Genomic DNA, 20,604 nt, shown 5'->3' on the forward strand with positions numbered 1-20,604 from the left:
CAGCATATGTCATAAAGCATATGTCATAAATTCCATTTAAGTAATCAGATATCTCAATAAATAAAAATTTAACATAATTTACAATTAATTTAATAACTTCAAATTAATTTTCAAATAAACAAAGACAGTATGTAAATTACTGATTGACTCAATGTTCAACATAGAACACATACATACATACATATATATAATAGGAAGTTTAAATAAAAAAGAACGATCTTTCACACCTCATTTATATCAAATAAACAATAATAAATTTGTATATTTATGGTTAAAAAAACAGAAGAGAAAAAGTGTTCCTTGGTTTGCATGCGTAAGAACCCTCCCTATCTTAATCTTTTTTTCTTTGTGAAGCCCTTGCCATCGTCGTTTATCCCCATCTGTTGTTCCACTGTCCGTCGCACGTCCACCATCATCTGAGTCGCATCACCATTCACCGTCAATGATGAAACATGCGGTCGAATGTCTGCATGAAGAAACCATTGTTTGCTAGGTCGAACGTCATCGAAGAAATGGATGGTCGCGTCACCATTCGTCGTCAATGAGTTATGTCAATATTGTCCAAGTCAACTCTCTCTGTCTCCCTCCATGAAGAAACCACCATCCAACTTGTCTGCCAATCGTTTGCAGGATGGTGTTGTCACCCGTCACTCGCCACAGCCACTCGTGCATCGTCCGTCGCTCGCCAGTGTGGTCACTAGTGAGGATTTATGTTGTGGGTTTTCGTTTTGCAACAAATCGGAGCATCAAAGGTCGTAGGTGAGATATGAGAAGATGGAGAAGAAAGGTAGAGAAAAACTAAGATTTTGGGTTAATTGAAATATTTGGAAAACAAAATTGGGAAATTAACTGTTGAAAATATTTACAAGATATAGCAAAATTTTAAAACTATCAATGACAGATGCTGATAGACACTGATATCTATCAATGTCTATCAGCATCTGTCATTGATAGTTTTAAAATTTTATTATATATTGTAAATATTTTGGTTTTTTTTTCTATATTTAAAAACAGCCCAAATTTTTTTTTGATTTAATTAAAGATTCTGCATGAATCAATAGACCTTTGAGTTTTCTTTTTTGAAACACGTGCAATTGAAATACGTATAATTGATGGTAGGTTAGGAAAAAAAGTAATTGGGCCCTAATATTTGTGTAATTAAGAAATTTACTTTGACATTCTTGTAAATAATGGAAAAGTTGGACATAAATGTATCATGGGGTCTTTATTAGGGCCTTATGTGTTATCCCTTGTTACAAACAATTTAATCAAGATCGTTCATGTGGATACATGTGAATGGGGTATCTTATAGTTAATTAATCTTGTATCATTTGTACTTATAATCGGTGGGTTCATAAGGTCCATTACTAGTTCACAATGAACTGGTAGGAATCAAATTGATATAAGTATTAATGTATTATGATATATTATTCATACAAAAATAAGATTCAAATTAAAACTAGATAATATGGAAGAATTAATGTATTTAGTTATTATTCAAATAATTAATCATTTTAATATGAGGATAATCATAACTATCATTAGAATTAACCTGATTATCTAAATCATCTTAGGATGATATATTAAAATAGAAATTACAATTATCATTATGATTAGGATTAATCTAATTATCTAAATCATTTTAATATGAAATATTAAAATAGATAATTATAATTATCATAGGATTTCTCTAATTAAGTTCTATACATAGGACCTTATAGAGGGATGATAGAAAATAAGTTCACTATTTTCTTTAAAACTCTAAAAAGACACAGAAAAAGTCCTCCAATTTTCCAAAGACCTTTGGAGGAAAATTGATTTCACTGGGTTATGTTTCTACAAAGGTATAATTCTCCTATGCCTAATCCTTCTACTGTTTTAGAAATCAAAGCGTGCGATCTCATGACTCCCGCTGCAAGATCGAAGTATTCAAACCCTTCTATATATAAATATGTTTCCAGTTTATGAAAATCCTAATAAATAATAATTAGACATATGAAATTAGATAGACTAAATTTAGGTCACGTTTACATCGGGGGAATGAGTATAAATTAATCTCAATTTGGTTCGTGGGCCCTATGGATTACTTTAGCTTTTGTTTACACGTCCATCCGTAATCGTAATTAAAAGTGGGGTTCATCTGCCATCCGTAATGAAATCTTATAATCTGATTGAGCTTAGGAAGGTCCTCAATCCAATTACATTTAAATATGTAGTGGGACCCACATATTTGGTACGAACATTTGTGTCTCAATTTCCATCATTTGTCATTTAAAATAAAGAGATATCAGTTTACAGATGGAATTATCAGTATTGATTTTGATTTCTTTAACATTTTATAACACCCTTTCTTCGTCTTACCGATTTACCTGTTACTATGGTAAAGTCGATACCACATTCATGCTACGATTATCGATCTACCGCTACAATGTTTCGTCAATAGAAAAAGTTTGTTGTATAACGTGGTTGTCTGATTAAGTCTCGTGCATATGGATTTACCAGTTCATTCATACTCATACAATCCCAACAACCAGATATTGATGAACAAAAGAAAGAACGAATAGCAAACGATGAAAGCGGAAATATTCATTCATTTGTAGAGAAAAAGTTTATACAATGGAGAAGATGATCATAGAAAAGAGAATTAATAGGGTCGGGGTTCGCCATTCACCAAACCAAAAAAAAGAAAATCCAAACCCCAACCCCCAGCCCCACCACAAGAAGAAGAACCCTACTATAATGAGGTTGCCTATCTAAAAAAATTTATTTTCATGGAAATTCAGTTAGCAAACAACACCTTCACTCACTTTACTGCATTTATCGATATCGACTATACTGAAGTTTGATTGATACCGATTAATCGTTATCAATGTACCAATATATCCTTCTTCATATCGACTTACTGCTATATGACCTAATCAACATGACCATTAGTGAAGCAAACAACCATACCGATAGATGATAAGGAAGTCAATTTCTACGTTGATAAGTATAAACAGAAGATATAAAAAATCATATAGAGTCGATATTGATAGAGTAAACTAACAAGCAGTAGAAAAAAACAGAATCAATAAGCACTCTAATTACACTTAATTTGAGTTTAAAACATGTATTTGAAAAACAATAAACTAACAAGCAGTAGAAAAAAGCAGAATCAATAAGCACTCTAATTACAATTAATTTGAGTTTAAAACATGTATTTGAAAAACAATTTCAGAAGAGGGTTTCTTTAACACAATAGCTTTGATGAACACTCTTCAATTTTAGCTAAATTCCACGAATTGATGCTTCAAACTTACAATAGACCACCACATAGATCTTCTTTACTAATATCTTGCTTGGATTGTGTGGTAAAAACACTGAATTGAGCTGGTTTTTTATGAAAAAGAAGAGAGTTTGTATATGGATCATTTCTGCAGAATTTTCTGGGTTTAATCAGATTACATCAAGTCTAAATTGAAGTTCAAAACTCCAATTTATACATGAAAAACATGCAATAAAACTTAACATGCCTGAAATTGAAGTGGCATGAAGTGTAAAATTGAGTGGGAAGATCCAATATTGGATTTTCCCACTTTTAATTTTAAATTCAATTTTAATTCTTCAAAATTTGATTAATTTAATTTAATTAAAATTTGATTTTCAAAAAAATAAAATTCAGTTTTAATTTTAAATTTTGAATTTCAATCAATTCAAATTTTAATTAATCAAATTTATAATTTTGAACCATTTCAAAAATTGAATAAAATTGGATAATTAATTAAACTAATTTTAATTAATTAAATTTAATATCAAATATTAAATATTATATTACACCTCATCTAATATTTAAATCAATATTTAAATATTTTGAACTCTCCAATTTCATTTAATTTCGATAAAATCAAACATTTCAATTTTATCAAATACAATTAACAGAAACCCTAATTGAATTTGAACATTTCAAATTCTAAATTCTAATTTCAAATCTCATCAAATTCACTCAATTCACTAATCCAATTTACAAGTTAATAGGGAGACCTTATGGACCTACAATTCAGCTCCAACGATTTGCATTTAATTGGTTAAACTCTTTAAACCGAATTAATCACTATTCGTTAACTACCAAGACATACCACTATAGCTCGATAGTTGCACTCTCCTCACTGTAGATATATTTTTGTCTATTTTAACTATAATCGATAATTCGATCATTCACAGGTCGTTCGTATTTACAGTTAGGTCAAAATTACCGTTTTATCCTTATAAATACATCTTGCTCCTTAAGCTCCCACTGATCCTCCATTGAACAATTGATTTATAGTCAAACTTATAAATCATGACCCTCTCAATCACGAGAGGGTGAGGCCCCATTGTTCAAGACTAGGCATCAATGCTTAAGAGAACAACCTATCTGCTAACCCTAAGTCGAGTAAGAGTGAAGTCCATCTTGCAAAGCTATATTCCCAGCTATCTATCCGGTCTTATCCCCAAAATGGAAGACCTGTTGAGCAGGATTGTTGGACTACTCTCACCTATGTAGATCAAAGGATAATCCCAAATAAACATGAGTTCACAGTTAGCTCAGGATAAAATCGAGTTACCCTAGGTCATTGAATTTGAAATAGTCAGTTTATAAAGAAAGGTGACTATTTCGAGGTTTGGTCTTGTGCAAACTCATTGCACAAGATGATGTCTCCACATGAATGATTTTTTTATCACATCATTTGTATTAGTATACAAAATGGGTCGCATCCAATAGTGTCACCTACCCAATCTCATCCATATATTTATAGACCATTTTGGTTATATACTAAAACTTGATCCTCTTTTATGTTGTCACATAAAATTAAAGTATTCATATTATAGCCATGAATTTGTTTATTGAATTTTTATAAAAGAATGCAATGTCAACAACAACAACTTATTGAATAAAATACTCAATAATACTTTTATTAATAAATAGAATATGTTAACAATATTTACGAACTGCGAGTTTAGGACATTCCCAACAAATATGACTACCAATGAACGAATGTACTACTAAATAAAACAGTGTGGTCAAATTAATGGCAACTTCGCGCCACTTGAAAAGTAATGGCACCAAACATGCAATTTCCAGTTTCAAACAACATTGAGAATTTAGATGTATATATTCCTCACAGCCCTAGTTGTATGTATTACGAGCAATTAATCGAAGACGATTGTCGATTGATACTAAGTAAAGAATCGAAGTAAGAGGCAGAATATGTTACACTTGCATGAGGACGAGCTAACAAATGATCGATGAAATCTGGAAAATGGAAATCGGAAGATGAATCGTGAGGAAGTAAAAAATAGTGGGTTAAAACGATTGACAAACTGTTTGAAATGGAGTGAATGACCCTATTCAATGTTGTCAATCAGGAATGGAATGATGAGGGTAGTTTTGTCATCTTTTGTTCCACATTTGAAATAAACAGACTCATTCACAATCATATTGCTTTTGAAAAATTACATTGAGTTAAACCCCAATAATCACAATCACACTGTTTATAATTAAGACCCATTTCGATTGGTGGTCTAATTAGAATCAATCCAAATTATATAATTTTTCATTCCAAATAGAGGTGACCTTAAACAAATCTCAAAGAACATTAACCAAAATTATGTTTCAATCCTAAAAAGATTATGTTTTTTTTTAAAAAAGGAAATAAAATAAAGAAAGAAAGAAAAGAAGAAGAAGAATGAAGAATCTGAATCGTACGGCAAGCACTCATCCATCTACTACGCCGCCCAGATCATCATTTGACCTCACTCGCTCCTCGTCATTGCTCTGTCTGATCTTTTCCCAATTCCGGCTCCGACAGATCTCTCCTTCACTCGGACTTTCCCTTCTTCCGCTTCCCCTTTTTTCCAATTCAGGCTCCCAATTTTACTGACGGTACCTTCTTCACAACCCTAAATTTCTCTTTTTTCCCTCATACTATAAGCTTCTTCTCATTCCTTATTTGGTTGATTACAGTCTACGCTTAACTAAACTAGAATGTATTCGAATTAGGAAATTTTCAAGCGTATTTTCAATGCCCCATTTGACAATTGAGTCTGAATTTGCTTTTCTCAATGCAAAGTTTGATTAATCTTTGTTTTCTTTTTTTTAATCTTTCGAAATCTTAGAATTTGAAGAGTTGGTTGGTGCTTTAAAACGATTTCTTGGTAACTTTAGTAACTGGGTTTGCCTCAAATGGGATGCTTGAGTTTTTTCACACCCATTTAAATACTATGTTGTAAACAGACGTTTGTGCATTGTTATTTCTGGAAGTTCGAATGTTTGCTGCCAAGTTTTCGGCTTCCATTATCATCATCTACATCCAAGTGTACCATTTGTTTTAAGGCTTTGATGTTGTTGATACCATACTTTGGAGCTTGAGTAATAATTTGTGATCGAGAAATTTGGGAAAAAGTGCTACTGCAGGGAATTAAAGAAGAAGTTCAAATCGCCACCCCCCATTTGTTGGACCAAAAGAAGAATCAACTTCGACCTGATGATACTGTTTTTGGTTTTAGCATGACTTAGATATGTAGTTTTATTCATATCATATTCAGAATTTTTAGACGCCAGTTTCTAACCCTACAATGTTATGTAATGAAGACACCTGTTGATGGTTAATATCCTAAGTTGGGGTTCTTGGGGAGTTTGAAACTAGGTATTTGATGTGCTCAGTTGTTTCTATATTTAAGGCGTGAGGTTAATTTGAAAGTTTTGGATTCTGAAAGTGTCATAAGTCATAGATACATTATGAATTACTTTTTGGATTCTTTATAGTTTTATTGACCTGTATAATTAATTTGTATGTAATTAGTTAAGTTCCCGGTCTACTTTTACTTGAAGTGTTCTTAGTGTTGTTATGGCATTAACATGTGCCATTGCCACTTTTCATTGATAGGTGATTTCTACCTGGTATGCTGTTTATTCCTGCAGATCAAATTTACAGTTGCTGAGTGGACTTTTTGCTACAGAATTGTCCATTTTATCTCCACTTGATGGGGACCGAGGATTTCATTGCATTGCCAGCTTCTGGTGATTCTGGAAATGAAACTGAAAGTAATGAGTCTCTTAGTTTTCATGAAACAAGAGATTCTCAATCAAGTGTTTTGAAGTGCAAGGACGATGATGCAAGCACGGAGAAGGTTGAGCTTGCAGATGATGTACCGTCGGAAGATATGCATTCCATACCTCAATCTGACCTTATTGATGAAACACAACGTTCTGATTCAGATATGGAAATTGAAGATTTGAATAACCTCCCAGATTTTAATAAGACTAGAAGTAGAAGTGAGAATAATAAAATACTGAGTGAAGCTGAGTACCTGCCAGTCAACTCTGCAGATGAGAATATACTACCAAGCAGTGAGCCCTTGCAGCAGAATGAGCTTCATACGAGATATGAAGATGTTTGTCATGTTGAAAGCAGAAATTTTCAGAAGGATTTGGTTGATAATTCATCCTTCTTGAAAACTGGTTGTCAATTGACTGTAACGAATGGAGTTTCAATTGAGTTCAACAGATTAAACTCTGGAGTTCCCATTGAGAATGGTTTGGCCTCATCCCATCAACATGGAGGCCCCAGTAAGATTCACAAGAGTGATGGTAGTTGGACTTCCCCCCCTGATTCTTTCTCCTTTTATGATTTACTTTCAAAAACTAATAAATGGGCTCTTAAACCTTTTTTTAAAGGCATATCCCATTTTAATTGTGTTAAGTTTTCTTTTTCTACAATTTACAAGGTTCTAATTGTGATACTACAAATTATTTTTCTATGTATCCAGCAATATCAGGTGTTAAAAGACCAAGGATGGCCATGGATGAGCAACAACCTTCAGTGCACATCGTGTATACTTCTTTAACAAGGTTGGCATTGTGCAACTGTTTCTGCAAAAACTAGCCTATTTCTTCAATTTAATAAAAAAATAATTGCTTGTTATAATTGAGAAACATGTATCGTTGCCAAAATGTGTAGAACTTAGTGATATTGATTACATTAGGGTTTTTAAGGGATTAGAGTGCCACCAGTGGTACTGGATAGAAAACTATCATCATTTGAATTTGATACAACCATATGACAATCATTAGTGATACGAAACAATTTTCTGAAATTGATTTGTCATTGAAGCCCATATAAATTTAAAATTGTTAACTGTAATACTGCGTTTTCTCTTATTTGGCATCCCCGTACGATGGTTTCTTCCTTTCCTTCAAAATATGCAATTGTTATACCACGTTTTTTCTTTTAATTTTTAAATTTAATTATCCTATTGGAAGCTGATTCTCTTATTTAAAAAAATTCAAAATGTTGGTTGAACAACTTATACGTTTGAACTTTTTTTATTATTAAAAAAATTCAAATTTAATGTTGGTTGAACAACTTATAAAGAACTATGTTCAATATCAGATTTTGTAAGTTCCTAACTAGATTCAGTTTCTTATTTTCAGAGATAGTAAACAAAAGCTTGATGAATTATTAAAGCAGTGGTCTGAATGGCATGCTCAACGTGGTTCTCTATCACATGTAAGCCTCATTCATTAGTGCTGCTTGGTTTTGCAGCTATATTCTCTGTTTTATTGTTCAAGACGTTGCTTTGTACACTCTTGTGGAATTTAGAATTGACTTTTTTTTTTATCTGATTTTGTTGAATTGTTAAATTGAGGTGTACCCATCTGTACGCGAGTGTTCTGCTGTTAATGTTTTTCTTCACAAATGATATTTTCTAAATTTAAGGTTCGCTATCTTTAGTTATTTTTTGGACAATGTTTTGTTCTTGCCTCAAGTTTCACAAAATGAGGTTATTTTATTATCTTTAACTTCGAATGAAGAAGCAAGCAAGCCACCAATGATTGGCCAGTGTTCAAAGGGCTAAGTTGTAGCCTGTAGGTTGATGAGGTGGTTATCCTCTAACTATTCTTATAGAATAATGAAATTCCTCTGTGGTGTGCCTTATAATTGTTAGAAAAAAACGTGGAGGACAAATATGAAAAATGAGAGATATATTTTCCATTCAACTAAGGATGCCTTTATATAGGCTTACAAACATAACCATAAGAATGCCAATGGTTACAAAAGTCTCATAACTCACATGACTCCTATAACTTAAAAATCACTATTGGTTACAAAAAACTAAAAGTTACAAAACCCAAAAGTCACACTAAATGCCACAAATAAAGTTTAATAATGACAAACGTTTCAACACCCCCTCTTAAACTTGATTTGTTACACCAAGTAAACTCCTCATTTTGATAAAAGTCTCAACTTGAGGGGCTTTGTGAAAATGTCCACCGCTTGGTCTTGTGACTTGATATATTTGAGTTCCACTTCTTTCTTCGTAATGCAATCCCGAATATAGTGAAATCGGGTATTAATGTGCTTGCTCCTCCCATGAAATACCGGATTTTTGGCTAAGGCAATGACCGATTTGTTGTCAATAAAAATCTCCATTGGACCTTCCATTTGAAACTTCAGCTCCTTCACTAAGTTTCTTAGCCAAATTGCATGACATACACATGAAGTTGCTGCGACGTACTCTGCCTCGCATGTTGATAATGTGACTATGGGTTGCTTTTTTGACATCCATGTGGACGCCGTTTCACCAATAAAAAACACAAACCCCGTAGTGCTCTTTCGATCATCCAAATCACTACTCCAATCACTATCACAATAACCAACAATATCAAAATTGCTAGAAGAGACATAGGAAAGACCATACCCAATCGTCCCTTTGATGTAGCGAAGTATCCTTTTTGCCATTTTGCAATGTGTTGTTGTCGGTTCCTCCATAAATCGACTAATAATTCCAACCAAATAAAGAATATCTGGTCTTGTACATGTCAAGTATCTCAAACTTTCAACCAAGCTTTTGAAATATGTAGAATTTACCTTCTCTCCTCCATCTTTCTAGGTGATTTTGACTCCACATTCCATCGGTGTTCCAACTGGATTAGCATCATTCATATTGAACTTCTTGAGCACTTCTTTAGCCTAGCCCTCTTGGGATATAAAAATCCCATCTTCACCTTGTTTGACCTCGATCCCAATATAGTAACTCGTGAGACCAATGTTCGTCATTTCAAACTTCTTTGTCATCTCTCTTTTGAACTCATCAAACATGCTAGGATTGTTTCCAGTAAATACTAAATCATCAACATATAAACAAATGATTAGTATGCTTTCACCTTGCATTTTGATGTAGAGGGCATGCTCATAACGACACTTCATATACTTCTTCTCTTGAAAGTACTTGTCAATTTTCGAATTCCATGCTCTTGGTGCTTGCTTTAAACCATAAAGTACCTTCTTCAATCGACAGCACTTTATCTTCTTCACGCCTTGACTTCATAACCAATGGTTTTGTTCCACATAGACCTCTTCCTCAAGAATTCCGTTCAAGAATGCCGATTTGACATCCATTTGATGTATCTTCCAATGATTATGGGCTGCCAAAGCAATAATCAAACGATAGTTTCAACAACAGGGGCAAATACCTCATGCATAGTCGATGTCATGTCGTTGGCTATACCCTTTCACACCTAGTCTCGCCTTGTGCCTCTCAACATCGCCATTGGACTTTTCTCTTTGTCTTGTATACCCACTTCACTCTGATCGGTTTGTGCCCTTTTGGAAGCTTGGTCAAGTCCCATGTGTCATTTTTCTTTATCGCTCGAATTTCTTATCCTTGCTCTTTCCATTTCTTTGCTTGCAATGGCTTCTTGGAAACTAATAGGCTCACTATCACCAAAAAGACAATAGAGAATTAATGTTTTTAATTTCATTTACCTCATTAAGTTCCCGTAGACTTCAAGTTCCTCTTGGGCCAATTTCGTTCTCCGAATCGCTGGATGAACCTTCCGATGATGATCAATCGGTCGAATGAGGTGGCACTGAAATGGACAAACCTTCACCCATTTCATCCTTGGTCGGCTCATTTTCATCGTCTTCTTCAAAATATGGAAGGAAATCATACTCCTCCTTTTGTATATTCCAATCCCAAGAGGCTTCCTCATCAAAAACAACATCACGACTAATAATTACCTTCCCATTCAAAGGATTGTAAAGACGATAACCCTTTGAACTTGCATCATAACCGATGAAAATGAGTTTCTCGCTTCGATCATCGAGCTTGGTCCTTTTTTTCTTCCAACACATGAGCATATGCAACACTCCCAAACACCTTGAAGTGACCAATCCCGGGCTTTCTTCCGTTCCATGCTTCTTGAGGCATCTTGTCAAGCACACTTTTGGTTGGTGCTCGATTTGTCAAATAAACCGCACAAGCTACGGCCTCCGCCCAAAATTCCCTCGGCATCTTCTTTGTCTTTATCATGCTTCTTGCCATGTTCAAGATTGTCCGATTCTTCCTCTCCACCACGCCATTTTGTTGCGGTGTCCAAATTGTTTGAACTCATTTGATGTGAATTCACCACCTCGATCGGTTCTCATGGCCTTGATTGTAAGCTTGCTTTCATTCTCCACACGTGCCTTAAATCTCTTGAAGATTTCAAATACTTCTGATTTTTCCTTCAAAAAGTACACCCATTTTTTTCTAGAAAAATCATCAATAAAGAGAAAGAAATATTTACTTTTACCATGAGACTCTGGTTTGATCTTTCCACACACATCGACATGGATGAGTTCTAAAGGCTTCTTTGCTCTTGTCATAGACTCCTTCGGAAAACTACTTCGATGATGTTTGCCAAGCAAACACCCTTCACACACTTGGTTTGGCTTGTGAATGTGTGGTAAACCTCACACCATCTTCTTCTTCGACAAATCTTCTAGACTTCCAAAATTGAGGTACCCGAACCGTAGATGCCATAGCCAAGAGAGATCTTCATAACACGTTTTCAAGCATTTTGGAACATCATTACATATATTCAAAGGAAACATTCAGTTTTTGGTCATGGAGACTTTCGCAATAAGTCTCTCATGATTATCTCTCAAATACAAACAATTGTTTTTCATTTGAACTTCAAAACCTTTCTCTAACAATTGTCCTACACTCAATATATTGTTTTTTACATTGGGAATGTAATAAACATTTGTGATATATTGATTTTCTCCATTTTTTAACCGAATGAGAATTTTACCTATTCCTTTGATGGCGGCCAAAGAATTGTCTCCAAAGGCAATATTACCTTTCTCCATCTCGTTCAACTCTATAAACATCTCGCGTTTTCCACACATGTGATTCGAGGCTCCTGTGTCAAGATACCACATACTATCTTGACTCTCTTTTTCTCCCTTTGAAACCATAAATAAGGTTCCATTCTCCTCTGCATAATTGGATTGCCCTTGATGGGCTTTTGATGTGCTAGCGGTTGATCGGTCCTGATACTTTCGATCGATCGACTCTGTTTGAGATGAGTAACACTCATTCGCATAATGTCCATATTTGTTACAATTATAACATTTTACCTGAGATTTCTCTCTCCCGGACCTTCCACCACGTCTTCCACGACCTCGGCCTCCTCTTCCTCGAGGATTCAGACGAGTTTTGAGAAACATTGGTGTTGGCTTCACCTCTTTCACCATGGCCTCGATCACCACGACCTCTTCCACGTCCACGACTATTCTTTTCCTTGATTTTGAGTTGGAGAAGTTGTTCAACGGTCTCTGTTTGCTTCATCCTCCTTTTCTTTTTCTCCTCATAGGCTTGTAACGAGCCTATAAATTGTTCAATTGTCATGTTCTCGAGATCCTGTGTCTCCTCGATCGTCGTGGCGATAATCTCGAACTTTGTATTTAGGCTTCGTAGAACCTTCTCCATGACACGAACATCGGTGATTTCTTCACCATTCCGTCTCAATTGGTTGACGACAACCATTACTTTTGTACGATATTCCGCTATCACCTCTGTCTCCTTTATTTGTAACGATTCAAACTCACCACGTAAGGTCTGCAACCGTACCTTTTTCACACAATCGGCTCCTCTATGAGTCGATTGGAGCTTGTCCCATGCCGCCTTTGACGTCTTCGCATTGGCGATGGTCTCAAACGTATCTTTGTCCACCGATTGATACAAGATATAAAAGGCCTTCTTGTCCTTCTTTCTTGTCTCCTTTAACCCATCTCTTTGCGCTTGATTGGCTCCAGCTTCTACCTCTTGGAAACCGTTCTCCACGATCTCCCACACGTCTTGTGTTTGTGCTCCTAGCAACGCTTTTATCTTGATGCTCCAATTGTCATAGTTGAGCTTGGTAAGCATTGGTAGTTAAAGTGAACCTATCCCACTGTTGGCCATTTTTCTCTCAATATTCTCTACTAGCTCTGATACCACTATGTTAGAAAAAACGTGGACAAATATGAAAAATGAGAGATATATTTTCCATTGAACTAAGGATGCCTTTATATAGGCTTACAAACATAACCATAGGAATGCCAATGGTTACAAAAGTCTCATAACTCACATAACCCCTATAACTTAAAAATGTCATCAAATGCTCATAACTCACGTAACTCCTATAACTTAAAAATCACTATTGATTACAAAAAAACTAAAAGTTACAAAACCCAAAAGTCACACTAAATGCCACAAATAAAGTTTAATAATGACAAACGTTTCAACAATAATTACTGTGTATGGGGTTGTCATCTGTTCATATAAGATCAATGGCGTGGTAGTGAGATAACACTGGCTCTGGGCATTCATAATTCTAGTAAACTACTTTATCTTTGCTTGGCTGACCTCATCCAAGTGATCAAGCGATGGAAGCAAAACTCTTATGGAGATCATGTAATACTGATTGGCATAATATGTTTTTTCTAAGGATTCCAAGGTGTAGCTAAGTCTAGGAAGGACTGGTTTCTCAACTGCCTGGATGCTTGTAAAATAAACTATCACGTTAATTTGAACGGAAGTGATACTATTAGAGTGTTTATTGTGGACAACGAACTCCTGATTGAGTGTGATGTGTGAAGACCATGTATGCTGTTTGGACAATTAACTTAAACATCAGGGGTGAATTAGATTTTACAATGGTAATCGTTTGTATTACTGGACCTTATTTTCTAGTGTGTAGTGTTCCCTTCTCAAATCCCTTTTTCTTTTTAACATTTCTTGAAAGTTTGGTACTTTTTTTTTCTTTTTAACGTTTCTTGAAAATTTCGTACCTTTTTTCTTTTTAACATTTCTTGAAAATTCCGTATAAAGCCCTTGCAGTGGGTAAAAAATGTGTTCTCCTTTTGTTCATTGGATGAGTACTTTTTCTGTCCTTCTCTGTGTGTTGGGGGAGGGGAGCGGGGTGGAGGTGAAGTAGCTAATTGAACTTGCCTGTTTCTCTGTTCAGGATGATAAAGACTCTGAAAACCTAGAATCTGGAGAAGAGACCTTCTTCCCTGCTCTCTGTGTCGGCACAAAGAAGACTTCAGCAGTGGTGACTTTCCTGTCTTTTTGTCCATAAATGTATATATTTGAAATTGTTGACCTATGTTTATCTCAATTTGAGTGGCTTTTCTATTTTTGGGTTTAGTTAGCAGCAGTTGTCATTGGCCTTGGATCATTGTTTCCTGTTCTTTTACTTAGCTTCTACTTGTATCTTTTTTGGTAAATCTTAAGTTAAGAGGAAAAGTTACAATTTGGCCTTCTCTTTTTCATTTTTTTCTACTTATTATCTTTTGTGGTAAATCTTAAGTTAAGAGGAAAAGTTACAATTTGGCCTTCTCTTTTTCATTTTTTTTATCCACCCCATGTGGGAAAAAATATAGCAGTTCTTCTTGGAGCTCAATATTCAAAACTTGGTTTGTGTTTGCATGACCACAGACCATCGTGTTAGAAAATTTGGATTACTGGTAGCAATTAAAAGCAGGTGTATATTTGGCAAACTATGCCAGTTGGTTTGCTCTTAGTTAACATGTGAGCAGTATGTGGAAGCAAAGAAACTGAAAACTTTGTGGACCAATTGGTGTATGACTTGACTACACATAAAGCTAATGCAATTAACAACATGAGGACGTTTCGATTCACAATATGAAAACATGTTGATAGACTTTCTTTTTGTTTACCTTATTATCCTTTATTCAGTCTGATGCTGGAGGCAAAAACTAAACCTATTTTCCCTTTATGGTTCTTTCTATTATTGTATTTTGCATTAAAGAATTTGTGAATCCTTTATTAGTTTTTTTTCCTCCCTTGTTTTCTTAGCTACTTTCTGTGTTTCCTTCTTAATTATTGTTTAACTGCAGACTTTCTGGATTGACAACCAAAGAAGTGAACAGCAGCAGAATTTTGTTCCTATAGATGATAATTCTGTGCCACTATATGATCGGGGATTCACTTTGGGATTGACTTCAGCCAGTGATTCGAGTAATGTGGAAGGGTAAGTACTCTTTGTTTGCCACAGTCTGATGAAATATTTTAGTGGGTCACCCTTCCTAGTTTTGAACTATTGCATGTAAATTCAGGATAAATAGTGGTAGAACTTTTGCTAAACGTAGAGGATTTCATATTAGAAAGATGCAGAGACTTCACAATCTTTAAAAGATACACGAGACTTCACAATCTTTAAAAGATACATGGGCTATGGGCTACTCTTCCCATCGCTAATTGGTTTAAGATGGAATCTCATGTTACGAGTTATCTAATGTGGTAACAACCCATGAAGCCTAAACAAGTATTTGTCCAAATTAAACGAAGTAGTATCCCACCCAAGAATGGTGTACCCAAAAAGGCTATCTTGAGGGGACATGTTGAAGATCTTGTATTGGAAAGATGGAGACCTCACAATCTTTAAAAGATATATGGTCTACTCCCATTACAATGGGTTTTGAGCATTAGTCTCTTTTCTTTATATCAATGAAATTTGTTTCCGTTAAAAAAAAAAAAAGTCTCTTTCTTCCAATATATGTTGAATTCCACCAAAGGGTCTGTTTATCTTGTAGTTTTAATTTGTTCAGATAGTTCGGCAGAGTTGCCTTTGAGAGTAATCGTGGTTCAATTAAGTTCTTCTTTCTTTTTTACAAGTTACAAAAAGGTTATGTTTGTTATTACGTAGTCTCTTGCAACTTGTGTGTGGTTGAATATCAAACTCAACATCAGGAAGCTCTTGCAATCTGTATTAACATTGTTATCTCAGCCTCTATTGGTGGCAGCAATTTTTGAGCCATTGGCGGCCTAAGAAAAAACACTGTTCAATTGGTGCAACCTTACATAAAATTCCTAGAAAACTCAAAAGTAAATCTTTATCCAATTTCAAAGTTCCCGAGTTCTTCACTACAAGTATGAGATGCTATTGGCAGTGCACTAAGCAATTAGTTGAAAGTGAATTATTACAAAACAGTAAGCTGAAAAGTAATTAAGAAACTGCCCCATAGTTCGCTAAGTCTTTTATTTTTCCCATTAATAGGATGGTTCCCAACCATTCAAAGAAGGGAATGGATTCTCTCTTTAGGTCTTTCCTCACTGTTCGCCTCCCATCCTCTCTTCTTGCCTCTTCCCTGTAGTGTTTAATAAGGGCCGATTGTCTCACATTTTTCTCTTTAGGTAACTTTTTTCTTTCTAAAAATAGTTTAATTTTTTATTTTGGAGAACCATACTTTTCATTAAGCAAGTGAAAGATACAAGTGGCAAGTGTACAATGGCTTTTTTTGTATTGGTAGTGGCTTGGTTCCTCTTGGTTTGCTGTCTTTCGCTAATGTGGCACCTTTTTGATACTTCATTTTGATCCTCTCGTTAGTGTTGACGATCCCAAACCCCAAACCCAAGGATCAAAAGAAGAAACTCATTTTTAGGGACTTTTCTCTTATATAACTTTCTTGGAATGCTGGTTGGAGTAGCGCAGTAGCCAAGTGTCAGTGTGAAAAGGGTTGAATAAATCTCCCAGACACTTGGAGCTTCAAATCCTTTGATCCACATACTGATGAAGGTCTCCTATCTAGGCAACCCATTGGTAGAGATCCATCAAATATTGATTTCTTTATGCCTAATTATAAAATGCCTTGTACTGATGGTTCTATTTAAGAGCAATATTCATAAATATGTTGCTTAGAGTGCAATTAGTGGATGTCATTTAGTATTTCTCTTCATTTTCTGCTGTTGCCTGGTAATCAGGTAATCGGGATCCACCATATGAAGTTTGACGGATTAGAAAATCCTCCCAAATGCCACACAAGGAACACTTGCATTAGTCTTGCAGCGAATTTATGGCTGATTAAAATACTTGTTATCTTTTTTAGTGACTCAGAGACTAATTTACACTTTTAATTTCAATTGATGATTCAAGTTAACAGCAGGGGCCAAGCAAAGAGAAAGAGGCATCTTTATATTAAAAATGAAATCCAGTCCTTGATTTCCTTGTTTTTCATTGCAATGGAAATGAAAGGAATCTTCATAATAGCTCTTATCTTTTTAGTTTGGCAAAGAACGTAAATATTAATACAGGCATATACTTTTTTTTTTTTGGGAAGGAATACAGGCATATACTTGGTTTTGCTAGTTTATGTGCCTTTCCATTAGTGCCTGCTTTGTTACTACAACAATTTGAACAAGTTTTTTTTATAATTTTCTTTTAAAATTTTCTAGAGGCCAGAAGATAATTGATGATGCTAGCCGTTGTTTCAATTGTGGTTCTTATAATCATTCCTTAAAGGATTGTCGAAAGCCTCGAGATAATGCTGCTGTTAATAATGCTCGCAACAAGTATAAAAAACAGCATAGTTCTGGCTCCCGCAATTCAACTCGATATTATCAGAATTCTCGTGGAGGGAAATATGATGATTTGAGGCCAGGAGCTCTTGATCCTGAAACACGGCAACTGTTAGGTCTCAAGGTATTATAGCTATCTTGTTCTTGAGAATGATTTCATTCATGGCTTGCAAATAATAAAGCAAATAGAAATTTAAAACTGAACGCAGCATCACAATTAGTAACTTGGACTTCAATTTGGTTGCATTTGTTTGCATATTTTGTCTCCCAAGAGCATATTGAGGACAGCTTGCATTTTGCGAGCCTTGTTTGGGATTCTTTTTCCAAACGCGTTTGACATGATATGTGCTCGTCACAAAGATGTTAGAGATATGATCGAGGAGATCCTCAATCCGCTGTTTGGAGAGAGGGGCCGTTTTCTTTGGCGTGCTAGTGTTTGTGCTATTATTTGGGTGCTGTGGGGTGAGAGGAATAGCAGGGTGTTTAGGGGGATTGAGAGGGATGCTAGAGAAATATAGTCTCTTGTTCGTTTTCATGCCTCTCACTGGGCTTCAATTCGAAGGCTTTTTGTAATTATCTTCTAGACATGATTTTGTACCGTTGGAGTCTCTTCTCGGAGAGGGAGTCTCCCTTTTTTGTGGGCTTGGTCATTTATCATCACAAAGAAAAACAAATGGGCCCTATCACATCACATCGATAGATTATAAATCGAATATTATTGATAAGCAATTATTCACTCAATGGAATCCGTTGTTGGACTTTTCTCTATGAAAGTAACAGCTTGCGTTTTTCTCAGCTCATGGTTTTCGTAGAAATTTGTTGTTAGTGTAACAGAATACTCCTATAGAAGAAGGGCAAAACGTGCATAGCCATTTGAAGTTCTGAACTGGCAATTTAATATAATTTGAAAGTCGTCAAATGATGTAGATTTACACCTTTCTGAGTTTCTATTCTCTTTTGTCTTGCTGATGGTTTGTCCTTTTGGATATTAGGAGTTTCCTACTGATTATGGAAAATTATGAATTCCAAATTTGGGGAATTAATTTATCTCTTGGTCTGTTTGGCTCTTGACTGTCATCTGCCACAAATAAACAGTCATTTTGGATTTAAATAGATTCAAATAAAAGTTTAGAATTAATGAAGATTGGCCTATGTTTTGAAAATCAAATGCATAATTCAGTCATTATTTTGGATTTAAATAGATTCAAATAAAAGTTTAGAATTAATGAAGATTGGCCTATGTTTTGAAAATCAAATGCATAATTCAGTCATTATTTTACAAATAGCAAATTTTGATTTACTTACAAACTTCACGAGAATTCGTATGTGGCTAAAGTTTTGATATTCTTTTCACCATTCAGGAGCTTGATCCGCCCCCTTGGCTTAACAGAATGCGAGAGTTGGGATACCCACCGGGATATTTAGGTAATTACATTACGTTATTGTTATTTGTGTGCTTTCTCTTCACTAATATAGCCATTTTAATTGTTTCAAAATCACTTCCGTACATGTCCTGAATCTAGTTCAAATTTTTTATGGTAAAAAGAATTGCCTGCTAGAAAAATTATTACTTTAACCATTATAAAAAAACAAAAAAAGAAGAGAGAAATCTATTATTATCTAAGATATCTATTCTGTAGTGTTCTGTTCACTATTTAATAGCAGTAAAAAAACGTATTTATCTTTCAGATCCGGAAGATGAGGATCAGCCATCAGGGATTACTATATATGCTGATGAGAAGACCGATGAACAAGAAGATGGGGAAATTACTGAGGCAGAGTACCGTAAACCAAGAAAGAAAATGAGTGTCGGATTCCCTGGCATAAATGCTCCCATCCCAGAAAATGCAGATGAAAGACTCTGGGCCCCCGAACCTTCGAGTCCAGGTCTCCCTCGAAATCGGTCGAACCAGCGCTTGAACCATTACACAGAATATGATGCAAGAGGAAATGATCACCATCAACAACGATGGTCCCGGGATTACAGAGACGACAGACCACCCGGTGTTGACTCGGTAAAAAGTCCTCCCACATTCACTCCAAGATATGGTAGTCATGATTTTAGTTATGACTCTCAAACTCCAAGAGGTAATTTTTCAACATCAAGGAGCCCTAATTTGGGGAGGCCCCATTCAGATAGAGGTAGAAGAAGCCCACTGCTTGATGATGATTACTCAAGATATGGCTCTTCTTACAGTTCTTCCCTGTTTTCACCACCAAGAAGACGCTAATATTTGGAGATTAACAGCCTTTGTAGAAACAAAAACATTCTGAATGAGTTGAGGCTGTGAAATAATATTTATTTCAAAGCTGGTGAAGAATATTATTAACTTTGCAGATGACGGACGAGAGATAGAAGCCTCTGTATAAAAGAATCATAGTTTGGTGTATCTGAATTATTAGTTGATGAATTTGCACCTTCTGTTGTATATTATGAGTTATTCACTTTAGAAGTTTTTCAGCAGTAGAGCTAAGAGATCAGTGAATATTTTAGAGTGATTCTTGAGTTCGAGTCGAAGAAGCAAGGTCGCTCAATCATTATTAAGGAATTTGATTGACTGGCTGAACAATACGTCAGATCAGAAGAAAATGTTGTTTGTATGACTAATATGATTTTAGGTCAAGGAAAACACTAGGATTGTTTATTTCATTGGGAAAAAAAAGAGTGGATTTTTGTATAATCAAAAGAATAATTTGTAGTATCATTTATCTTATTTTGTTGTTTTCAGGTGGATCTTCAATTATCCTGTCAGGGGTTCTTGATGAAGCAACTCATCATCAGCGAGGCACAAATGGGAGAAAAGTCGATCATCAGGACAAGAGTATAATTGTTTTGGTTTCAGTATTAACTCTTCCTATTTTAAGAAATGTAAGAATGCATTTAGTAAGCAATCTACATTACGTTTTATTTTCAGATCCAATGAGTTCGGTGCAAGCATTTTAGATTATGTTTTA

General features: G+C 35.1%; 1 protein-coding gene across 3 annotated transcripts; it reads left to right on the top strand.

Annotated features, from left to right (window-relative positions):
• Nucleotides 1–5,689: 5,689 nt before the first annotated feature.
• On the top strand, nt 5,690–20,517 carry LOC120079961. 3 transcript variants are annotated; one of them, XM_039034442.1, is made up of 9 exons: nt 5,690–5,902; nt 6,906–7,609; nt 7,789–7,870; nt 8,453–8,528; nt 14,297–14,383; nt 15,192–15,325; nt 17,527–17,773; nt 19,011–19,074; nt 19,339–20,517. In XM_039034442.1, the coding sequence occupies exons 2-9, from the start codon at nt 7,003–7,005 to the stop codon at nt 19,878–19,880; spliced, it is 1,839 nt and encodes a 612-aa protein (XP_038890370.1). In that variant the 5' UTR covers nt 5,690–5,902; nt 6,906–7,002; the 3' UTR covers nt 19,881–20,517. The 3 variants fall into 3 exon arrangements, with proteins under 3 accessions (XP_038890370.1, XP_038890371.1, XP_038890372.1); XM_039034443.1 differs by having other exon boundaries at nt 6,941–7,609; XM_039034444.1 differs by having other exon boundaries at nt 6,979–7,609.
• The last annotated feature ends 87 nt before the right edge of the window (nt 20,518–20,604 follow it).

This window comes from Benincasa hispida, chromosome 6 (assembly GCF_009727055.1).
Source record: "Benincasa hispida cultivar B227 chromosome 6, ASM972705v1, whole genome shotgun sequence".
NCBI classification, from domain to species: domain Eukaryota; kingdom Viridiplantae; phylum Streptophyta; class Magnoliopsida; order Cucurbitales; family Cucurbitaceae; genus Benincasa; species Benincasa hispida.

Excerpts from the sequence above, each read along its gene's own strand:
- LOC120079961 (XM_039034442.1), top strand. The coding sequence starts at position 7,003 with ATGGGGACCGAGGATTTCATTGCATTGCCAGCTTCTGGTGATTCTGGA. Across the intron at positions 15,326-17,526 it reads GATTCGAGTAATGTGGAAGG|AGGCCAGAAGATAATTGATG; the intron begins GTAAGTACTCTT and ends AAAATTTTCTAG. Across the intron at positions 17,774-19,010 it reads GGCAACTGTTAGGTCTCAAG|GAGCTTGATCCGCCCCCTTG; the intron begins GTATTATAGCTA and ends TTCACCATTCAG.